The sequence below is a fragment of the Tupaia chinensis genome, unplaced genomic scaffold (assembly GCF_000334495.1).
Source record: "Tupaia chinensis unplaced genomic scaffold, TupChi_1.0 Scaffold000383_1, whole genome shotgun sequence".
Lineage (NCBI taxonomy): Eukaryota > Metazoa > Chordata > Mammalia > Scandentia > Tupaiidae > Tupaia > Tupaia belangeri.
In genome coordinates, this window is record NW_006159885.1 from 242,665 (window position 1) to 254,292 (window position 11,628).

The window sequence follows — 11,628 nt, forward strand, 5'->3', positions numbered from 1 at the left end:
CAGCACATACTCATTCATTTCATTGCTAAGATTTATGGTAGACTGAGTGAACCTAGCCATGCACTTAAACTCTTGGGGCTCAAGTTTCACATATCTATTTTAAAACATGAATAGACCCTATTAACAAATTGAAGAACCATTCATCAGAGCTGTAATGTTTCTTAATTAGTTGCCTATTTATCAGAAGTCAAAATTACTTTTAAATGGCTTAGCAATAATTATGTTGCCATTTATTGTCTTCAGAGTACCACAATATTTTGTTTTCAAAAATAACCACTTCTGGGACCAGCAGTTAACGTAATGTTTTGCTGGACTCCCACATAGTCGACCGCGGTTTGAGTCCTGGACCCGGTGGCTTAAACTCACGCCGGGCGCATGTGCATGCGTGCCCAGGACCCCGAGAGGAGAATGGTGGAGAAGGGATTGCGGCGTGGTCATCCCCCCTGGGGGGTGATTTATCACTTTCTGTCTCTCTGTCTCTCTCTGTCTGGTGAGCGCACGTGCCCTATAGCAAAAACCTCTCCAAAAAAAGAATAAATAAATAAATAAATAACCACTTCTATTACTGTGGTAATGCAGATTGTTGTAACATTTTTTTACAAAGTAATTTAATATACACACTTATGTCCCTTGATCAAGATTTTGATATTAGGATTCTAAAGTAAGATTCTAACAAAAGGGAGCAGGGGAAGCTCTGGACTTCAAAAAGTTCATTGCAATATTCAAACAATTGAATGGCCAATGGCAAGAGAATAATTAGTATATTATGATATATCTGCCATGAGTACTAGTATGTATGTATTAAAAATAAGAATGGGAAAGTAACTCAAGAAGTATTATTTGGGAAAAGAAGAAGGAAAAAAAAAGCATTATACCTATACTATTACAAACATAAATTAGAGATAATCTTTTTGTCTCTTTTCTTTTGTGTTCCACTATTGTTATTACTTGAGTGAATGTTCCTTAATTCTAAGGCCAGTTAACATTAAACATATTTCTTGGAAAAGAAGAGAGCAGTCTGAAGGGTAGATAGGCCTATAAAACTTCTGAGTAGCATTTCTAAACTGTGTTTTACATGTCTTTCTCCTCTTCCTGGATTTATTAAAGAAATATTTACCAGGGACCAGCAGTTAGTCCCTGGACTCCCATGTAGTTGACTGCGGTTTGAGTCCTGGATCCGGTGGCTTAAACTCACACCAGGCAAGTGTGCATGCATGCCCAAGATCCCAATAAGAGAATGGAGGAGAAGAGATTGCAGCGTGGCCATCCGATGAGGGGGCGGGGATTTCTCACTTTCTGTCTCTCTGTCTCTCTCTGTGTTTCTGGCAAGTGCACATGCCCTATTGCAAAAAAATCTCTCAATAAAAAGAATTTACCAAACACTTTGCCAGTGCACTTAGTATATGTGTTACATTATGGTAGATACATTTTAATGTAGTCAGAGAGACAGAGCAACAGGGGAATACAAGTTAAAAGTATGTGAAGAAATTATTACAGACAAGAGGAGATTAAGAAGAGATGAGAAGTGGGACCAGCAGTTGGAGTAATGGCTATGTCACTGGACTCCCATGTAGTCAATAGCAATTCGAGTCCCGGGCCCGGTGGCTTAAACTCATGCCAGGTGCATTGTGTGTGTATGCCCAGGATCCCGAGAGGAGAATGGAGGAGAAAAGATTATGGCATGGCATTCCCCCCTGGGGCATGATTTCTCACTTTCTTCCTCTCTGTCTCTCTCTGTCTTTCTGGTGAGCACACGTGCCCTATAGCAAATACATCTAAAAAAATTAAAAATAAAAAAGAAGCTATGACAACTAAATGTAACATGGGATCTTAGAACAGAAAGAGGACAGTGGGTTAGAAACATAGGAAATATAAATGAGACATGGGCTTTAGTTAATAATAATGTTTCAATATTGGTTCTTTTGATTTGGAGAGATTTTTGCTAAAGGACGTGTATGCTCACCAGAGAGACAGAAAGCAAGAAATCACACTCCAGAGGTTATGGCCATGCCACAATCTCTTCTACTCCATTTTCTCCTCTGGATTTTGGGCATGCATGCAACATGCACCAGGTGTAAATTTCAATCTGCCATATTCAAGTCTTGAACTATGGTTGGCCATGTGAGAGTCTAGTGCCTTAGAAACCATGTCACCTGCTGGCCCCAATATTGGTTTGTTAATTGTGACAAATGTACTTTACTAACATAAGATGTTACTAATAGGGATAGGGAAATACATGTTTAGAATATATATAACTCTGTATTCTGTTTGTAAAATATTTACATAAATGTAAAACTACTTTAAACTCATAGAGAAAAAAGAGAGAAAAATAAAAGTACAAGAAATTATATCAAACTACTATTTTCTCTCTTGTTTTTACTTTCCTTTCCCCATCCTTATTGGCCTCTCCATCTCAATCTCCCTTTGGATTTTCCTCTTCTATTCAGCCTCCAGATATCGACCCTCTCAGTGCCCTATTCTGTATCTGTTTTTGTCTCTTTCTATGTATTTTCACATTCTTCTTGGTGACTGCTTCTAGGCTCATGGCTTTAAATGGCATGTGTACATCAAAAAGCCGTAACTATTTATCTCATTTTGACCTCTCCTCAGAACTCATTTTATAGCCAACTGGCTCCTTGGCATGTCCTCTAACTGCTCAATGGCCATCTCAAACAAATTTTTTTCTTCTCTCTATGCTCCCAAACTACTCCTCCGCTAGTCCCCCTGTCATTTCAATAACTGTCAGCATCTAGTCACTCCAGCCAAAAAAGGATAATTTTTTTTGTCTTTAATTTCCCTAATCTAATTTTCTTGTTAAGTTTATTTATTTATTTCCTCCATGAGCAAGAAAGAAAACGAGACAGGGAGATAGCATCCCCAGAGACTTTTGACTCTGTGTTCCACCATCAGTCTCAGCCAGCCCCGGATCATGGGTCTGTGTGCTGGTGTCCTCCAGTCTCTGGGCATGAATCCAGAAATGTTCCATTTAGGTCAGCCTCACAGAGCAGCTTTTTGTATGGCTGCACCACCATCCATCCCCCTTTTTCATCTAATTCACTAATGAGTTCTTTTTTCTTGCCCACTAAAACATATATTGGATCTTCTAAAGGTTTGTGGAAAATGAATGCAATGAACAAACAGTGCATGGAATTCCAATTTTTTTTTGCAACGAAATAAATTCATCCTTTAGTTCTATTTCTCTATGAACTTTTAAAAAAATTAATTTATTTTTACATTATCCTACATTTTCTTTACATATCAAAATGCTCATACTCCATAGTTCTTGACAGTTAATAACCAACCTTCAAAATTTCAAAATACTGAATTATAAAGATAATGTTCAAAGTATTTCTTATAATTTTGTATAATCTTGTGACTCTATAACAGCAAAAACAGTATGGTTTTAAATATTTTTGAGAAAATATTTACATGTCAACTACTCAAATTGTTGAAAAGTGAATACCTAGCACACTAGTCACACATAAGCCTTCTCAATTCAGCCCTGCCTACCAAGTATTCTGTGATATACCATCTGCTAGCCAAGATCACTCTCTTTTTCTTCCTTCCAAGTCTTTCTCAAGATAATCCTCTGGTATGGTTGATATACTCTTGTATATTCACCGATACCACGTAGTTGAAGCCCCCATTACCTTTTGCCGGGCCGCTACATCTATTCCCAGGCCTTATCTTGAGCCTTTCTCTGTGTGCATCTACGATGGCATAGCCATAATGGCCACTTGTATGTTTCTTGAAAAAGCCAAACTCCTTGATCCTTAGAGTTTTTGAATCTACCTGAAATACTGTCTCTGTTGATCTTCACTAGGCCAACTCTCTGTTGTCATTTAATGTCTTCTTGTCACATTCTCAATCACACAATTTAGTGTATTCTTCCCTTCACTGTCTATTATGTCACACTCTTTAATTATTCTGCAGAGAACATTCCCCTATGTAATATTCTCTTTATATTTTAATTCATTTGCTGCTTTTTTTTTTTTTTTCTATCTCCCTGCAGTAGAATGTAACATGTTGGAACACAGGAACTTTGTTTATATCCTCAGTGCTAAGAACACTGCCTGACAATCACAGGTACTCAATAAATGTTTGCTGAATCAACGAGAGTGGCAAATGACGGATAGGCATGAACAGTTCTGAAATTCAAGGAAGTGACAGATTACAAGGGAGTTCAAATGATCAGCAAAGGTGTCTTGAAAGGAGTGGGAGTTGGTGAGGTGAGGCTTTGAGAACTAAGTCAAGAAGAACTAGGTAAAGAGGGAGTTCTAGAAAAAAAAAGATAGGGAGTGGTAGAAAGTGTCAAGAGAGCAATATACATGGCATATGTTTAAGGATAGCAGTAGAAAAAGTTGTGCAAAGATTTTGAGAAATGAGATGGGAACGTGTGGTAACTCCAAATTGCAGAAATCTGAAGTATTGAGCTATGAGACAGTCACGTTAGGGACTTTCCCGTTGTTGTTTTCAGCTCCATTTACCTTTGAGCCTCTTAACCATGATCTCATGCTAAGCTTTCTAGGTGAGAGTATTTCAGGCTATCCTGCCACCAACCTTCCTTCCTTCCTTCCTTTCATCTCCCAATGTAAATATAATGATGACCTCAGCTTCTGTGAGTCTGGTTCAATGTGCAAGGTGATTCCAGGTCAGACCCATATTCTCTGCTTGGAATGGTTTATTTTGCCACCCAGTTAGTCAGTGTAATCCTTGATATTCTGAAAATTCTGTCTAATTTTTATAGTAAGTAGGAGGTCCCATAAAAATGAGTTTTATCCTTGTTCATAGATTCAGGAAAAGTAAGGAATGGCAGAGATATGAATAGTCGCAGGTATGACATTCTTCCCCCCCCCTTTGCTTTTAAATGATACACATTCAGCTAAATAAAAGTGGGTTTGTTATGGCTTTGATTTCTCAAGGTAGGATGTCTGCTCCTGATTCTTTTCCATTCTGTAAAGCAAGTGTGGGCCTATCCACCAAAACCCAGGATATTTATTATCTGGTCCTTCACAGAAAAAACTTGCTGGCTTCTGTTCTAAGATCTTATAATTTGATAAATGACATGCCTTCTCTGTGCTTCAGTTTCCTCATCTTTTCAAGAAGCAAATGCAACAAACTTTTTATCTTCCCAAATCCTCAGAATCTGAGTTTATTTTTGAAACACTTAAGTTCTCAAACTGCCACAATGCAAAAAGTAGAATAAAATTGAAATACGTTTTCTCTTGCCATGTATATCTACTCATCTGGCAGTAATGGCAGCTTTTATTGTCAACACAATTTTTTTGATTAGACACCTGGATTTTTCCCAGAGGCGGGTTGCACGTTAAGTAAAGGAGTTTCGATCCATAGGCAGAGACAAGCAGAAACGCTGCAGAAGCTAAGTCAGCTCTCTGTTCACCTGTGTGCTCTGCTGAATTCTCAATCAGCTCTCCACTCACTGGAAATCAGGTGTAAACAACAACAAAATGACTGTGTAGGATCCACAGGAGGTGTTAAAATCGGAATCTTGTATTTCTCTAGGAGTCCCATCTAAAATAAGCCTCTTGTAATACTGTGGCAGAACTTTAAATGAGGTACCTTTTAAATGTGCCATTCTGTCTTACTAAATTACCAAACAGTATGAGGCCAGACTGAGCATCCAAGGGCATTTGAAAACATATTACACAAAACACCTTCATTTTCTTTCAACTCTAGCCTGTGGCTCTCATATTTTCTAATTGATAGACATCAAATGGGTTCTGCTTGGGCTGACTGATTTTTGGAGGGTGAATTTGTTCCTTCATAATGCTCGTCAAAGAAAGCTAGCAGGAACTACAGCTCTTCCATTCTTCCATTACAATAGACTTTATTCGGGGAGTCTGATTGCCTTGTCACCTGCCATAATCTTACAGAATTCTGATTCTGAATGGATAGGATAGCTGAAGAAGCAGCGATTGGCGTTGAAGAGAGAGCAAACTGGTTCTGCAATTTTCAGAATGGAATTGAGCCTTTCAGTGATACTCTTGTCAGCTGCAACACTTGTAATTGTCTGGGAGGTTACTATTATTTTTCTTTTTTTTTTTTTTCCTTTTTTTGGAGAGGTTTTTGCTATAGGGCCTGTGCACTCGCCAGGAAGACAGAGAGAGACAGAGATACAGAAAGTGAGAAATTACCAATTACCCCCGAGGGGGAATGGCCATGCCACAATCCCTTCTCCTCCATTCTCCTCTTGAGATCTTCGGCACACACACTCATGTGCCTGGTGTGAGTTTAAGCCACAGGTCCAGGACTCGAGCCGCGGTCGACTGCATGGGATTCCAGCAACATAGCCATTACACTAACTGCTGGTCCTTCTTTCTTTCAAGTGATGTTTCTTAAGTGATATTTTGGTCAGACTGATAGGTCTTTCTTATAGACTGTGTGTGGGTGTGTGGTCACGTGCGTGTGTGTGCATGTGTGCATATAAGAGAGTTTGAATACCTCTAAAAATCTGAAAACCTAGACATCTTACTCAAGATTTTATTAGACTTACCTTTTCCTTTTTGCCATTTTGACAGCAAGCATTTTTGCTTTCTTTTTTTCCTTACTGCTTTTTTTTTTTTTTTTTCAGGAAGACAGTGTCAAGAATAGGTCAAATGGCAGGAAAGAGTAGAGAAAATATCTGAATTTGTAATAGAGCAGCAAATGTACTCAACAGAATAGTACAATTCAGATGTATAGGAAAAGTGGATCTTTCATCTATTTAGGTAAAATGCTATCCTCTGGTAGTCTTCAAAGTAATGATTTACTCTACCTCCTTTGATACATACAGATGGTGCTATAAATAGTCCTTTTAGGCCAGTGATTACCAATGGGCATATCACTCTTCCTAGGGGAATAGTTTGGAAATAGGTGGGAACACTTGAGATTGGTAATGAGAGTTTGCAATGAAAACCAATCAAAGGGGGTCATAGATGCTACATATTCTTCAATTTTTTAGATAGCCCCAAACAATGATAAATTGTCCCATGTCCCAACAGACATTAAGGTGTGTAAAAAAGCATTTTCATTTATCTGCTCCTACACTCAAAACTCTATCTCACATATAAGCATAAGGCATCTCTTATGTGTACCTTGTTATTCAGCAATGCAAACACTACAGATTCAGAGAAAGAGGTATTTTACTTTGTTCTAAACTTGGCCAAGAGTTGTTTGCTATCTTGTAAAGTCACACCACTGTGAGCAATACTCCTGTGAATTCTAAAATCTCTAATACAATATGGCAGTATTATTTGTACCTGTTTCTATTCACCATCCAATTTCTTCATTTTATCTCCTAGTATATCCTGCCCAAGTATTTACACATTAAAATATATAATATTGTATTATAAATTGTGTGGCTTATATTTCTCCTTTATATCACAGTTAAAGCATTACATAAATTATATTACCATTCTTTTGACAGTATGTATGTAAATTAGCAGTCAACAAACTTCAGTAAAGAGCTGTAGAGGAAATATTGAAGGCTTTACTGGCCAAATGGTATCAATGGTTGCAATTATTGGATATGTCCTCTATAATGAGAATGCAGCCACAGGCAATATATACCTAAATAGGCCTGACTAAATACCAACAAAACTTTTTTATCGAAACTACATTTGAATATGATATAATTTTCTTTTTCTTTCTTTTTTATTTTTTTATTTTATTTTTTAGAGAGAGAGAGAAAGATTTTTGCTATAGGGTGTGTGCACTTGCCAGAGAGACAGAGAATGAGAAATCACCCCCCAGGAGGGATGACCATACTACAATCCCTTCTCCTCCAGTCACTTCTCAGAATTTTGGGCATGCACACACACACACACACACACACACACACAGCATGAGTTTTAAGCCACCAGGTCTAGGACTCAAACCGTGGTCAAGTCACAAGATATTATTTTGTCACAAGATATTATTATTTTGTTTGTTCAAACATCTAAATGTGTAAAACTACTCTTAGCATTTAAATGGTTCAGAATTAAGCAATGCACTATATTTGGCTATCAGACACTACTTTTCTAATCTGTGCTCTAGTGTATCATGTTCAAGCATTTACTTATTGAAATATGGCATACAAAAGAAATATGGCATTTATGTGTGTGTGTGTACGCACACACACATATACATATATGTACACATTATACTGGATTATAAATTACATTTCTTCTATTTCTCTTTATATGCTAAAACACTGTGTTGAGTTTTGAAATGTGTGTGTAAATACCATGAACCAAAATTTTTATAAGACAACTTAGTTAACATTTTAATGTAAAACAAAACTTTTGATTGTTGAGTGGATTCTTACTTAGAATAATGAAAAATATGCAGCAGAGTGCAGCTTCTTCAACAGCTGGCTCTGACAATAAAAGGAGAAAGCTGGAGATATGGTTCAATTGTTTAATGATAGGCAACAATCCTCACTGGGCAAAACCTGGTAAATTTTATAAAACTCAAAAGCTTCCTCTCTTTGATAACAAAAACCAGTCCTAGCTTATTTCTGATGCAAAACTGTTAGATGTTCACGGTGCACTGCTTTTGGGCTTGAAGAAATCTGAATCTTTCTAACCTTGGGACATACTTTATGTCCTGCATAGTAGGGCTGAAGTTCAGTTTAGTAAAATACCAAGTTTTGGTATTATACCAGCAGATGGTGTAATGGTTATGTCACTGTACTCCCATGCAGGTGACTATGGTTTAAGTCCCAGACCTGGCAACTTAAAATTTACACCAGGTGTGTGTGTATGCATGCCCAAGATACCAAGAGGAAGCTGGAGGAAGAAGAGAAGGAATTGTGGTGTGGCCATCTCCCTCAGGGGGTGATTCCTCACTTTCTATCTCTCTGTCTCACTCTCTCTCTGTCTGGTGAGTGCACATGCCCTATAGCAAAAATCTCTCTCTTGAAAAAAATAAGTTTGGGTTTGTAGGTTGTCTTGTCTATGCATTTTATTTAATTATAGTCAAATTGAGCATTACAAAATGTGTTTCCAAAAAGTGTCATTAGGATTGAGTACATTAGGTACTATCTGACCTCACAGATTTCTAAGTCTTTAGGATTCCTTTTATGTTCCTATGAGTGCTACTGAAATACACTTGCTGAACTCTGCAGTCATATCTTAATCTGTTTTCTTGACTTGATCATACCTAAAGGCCTCTTGGCTAACTTCAGATCTCCTTGACTTTCCTTGGTGCTAACAAATACTCAAGAGTCTCTATTGAGCCTTCTACTTGTATATCTGGCTGGACAGACGCTTTCCTGGCTCTGCTTTGAGGTCACTTTCCCCTTTACCTGCTGCCCCAGAGCAGATGCACTGTCTTTCAACACATCTGCCTTCAGGTTCTATCTCAGGGGCTGCAGAAATATCTGAACCTCATCCAGGCCACGTGGGATGTCAGAATACTAGGAAATGCAACGTGCATTGATACATCCATGCCCTTGATTTGTGCACAGCAACTTGAGAGATGACACACTTCCAGATCCTTAAGTAGGTGCTTTGTCCACTTCTATTTGTTTTAAAGTCCCCTATGCCTTCAATTCCAGGGTAGGCTTGACTTCTTTTTTATCCATCCTAGTTCATAAATACCCCTTAAACCACTGAGATACACACTGTAAGGGTCTGAATGTCAGAGGCAGAAAAGTATCTTCTCTGTGCTACAAAACACTTAGAGCTCAGACATACTAGCCCTTGTGGAAGCTCAAGGAACTTAGCAAATCTTGTCTACACAAAGCCTTGCTCTCAAATCCATTGTCTTGTACTCATTTTCTCTAACCTATAATGGTAATTCTTATATCTGAGTCTTCAAAGAGGGAGAATGGGGGTAAAAAGAAAAAGAGAAAAATAAGATTCAGTGAAGGAAATTCAAGTGAAGGTTTAACATTTGCTGTAACACTTGCCAAATTACAAGTGTGGTTGAATAGACCTTATTTTCCTTTAATGTAACTAAGGACTGAAATATAAATGCAATTTAATTAATAGAGGGATAAATACAAGTTTATGTGTCACCTACACTTTGAAGTATACATGACCCCATAATGGAATAATCTCACTTTCCCCATTAGCTGTCAGAAACCCAAAGATCATTGTGTGGTTATCCAGTAATGACCTCACAGGTCCCTATATATTTCCTAATATCTTGAGTCCTCTAAACCTTCACCATTGTTATCTAGATACTTGTTTTCATTTTCCTAAAAACTGAGGAAAGTTGACTGGTTTTACCCTTTAGTCATCTAGCTTGACCCTCCAGCAAACTTCCAGCTTCTCCAAACACAAAAGTTTTGTGCACCAAAAGAGTTCTTGCCCAACCTGTGAATGGTATTTACCTGCTCTCAACTCCAGCAGACGGTGTGTGTGCATATGTGTGTGTGTGTGTGTGTGTGTGTGTGTGAGTCGGGGGTGGGGGTAGGTGAGGAAGAAACTGACAAGTAGCACAAACTACATAATTATTCTTTCATATCAATCGAAATATCTAAGTATGCCTTATAAAAGATCTCTGACAATATATTTACATGTTAATGATCTACTTGAAAAAATAAAATAAAATAAATTAATGGGAGGAGGGTTGCTAGTATAGTATGACTTTGGGGTAGAAAAGGATTGTTTCATGGATATTCACTATTCACTCTTCTTACTTGGACAGCCAAGTAGGACATAGCACTTCTGTCCTACCATCTTAGTATCTTCTCTTTTGCTTTTCTTTTAGCTCAACAGAATTCACCAAAAATCCATGAAGGCTGGTGGGCGTACAAGGAGGTGGTCCAGGGAAGCTTTGTTCCAGGTAAATACACATTTATTCTCTTTATTTGATTTATTTTTAAAAATAATTTGAATGAACATTACTGTTATTTACAGAATTTTACATTTTCTACACGGTATAAAATATATTACAAAAGCCAGTAATGTCTAACTTATGTCAAATGAATATTCCACCAAGAGAAAGTTTGAGAGTAGCAACCTAACCCAGAACACATTTTACCCCTCTAAGCCTACAACCCCAATCTTTTCATCAACAGAAGGTTATGTCAAGGAGAAAAGTATAGACGATTGAGAGCTGAAGCTCTGTCTCTTGGCATCTGGTTAAATAAGGAAGAGATATGTCTTAATGTTAATGAAACAGGAACCATGGAAAGGCTGACCGTGGCAGTGAAGTTTGCAGGGATGCATGCTATCACTCACATTACCCAGTAACACCCATGGTCATGGCTTAGATTGAATCAACCACCAGCTGAAAATGATACACAAAGCAGATGCTGTTGGCATGGGTGCAGAGGATCGAGAACCAAAGACAACTTAGAGCCAGAAACATATTGTGACTTTAGAAGTAAGGGAACCAGCAGTTAGCGTAATGGCTATGTCGCTGGACTCCCACGTAGTCAACCGTGGTTCGCGTCCCGGACCCGGTGGCTTAAAACTCACGCTGGGCACATGTGCGTGCGTGCTCAAGATCCCAAGAGGAGAATGGAGGAGAAGGGATTGCGGCATGACCATCCCCCCTGGGGGGTGATTTCTCGCTTTCTGTCTCTATGTCTCTCTCTGTCTGTCTGGCGAGCGCATGCACGCTATAGCGAGAGAAAAAAAAAACTCTCAAAAAAAAAAAAAAAGAAGAAAGACAGAGCCTTTGTCCTCTTTC

At 38.3% G+C, this 11,628-nt stretch overlaps 1 protein-coding gene across 1 annotated transcript in view; it reads left to right on the forward strand.

Moving 5' to 3' along the window:
* CA10 (carbonic anhydrase 10 (inactive)) overlaps nt 1-11,628 on the forward strand; it is a 601,034-nt gene that overhangs the window by 85,982 nt on the left and 503,424 nt on the right. Inside the window, exon 2 of the mRNA XM_006153596.3 lies at nt 10,702-10,776. Within this exon, the coding sequence (XP_006153658.1) occupies nt 10,702-10,776 (75 nt within the window). The remainder of the gene's footprint in view (nt 1-10,701; nt 10,777-11,628) is intronic.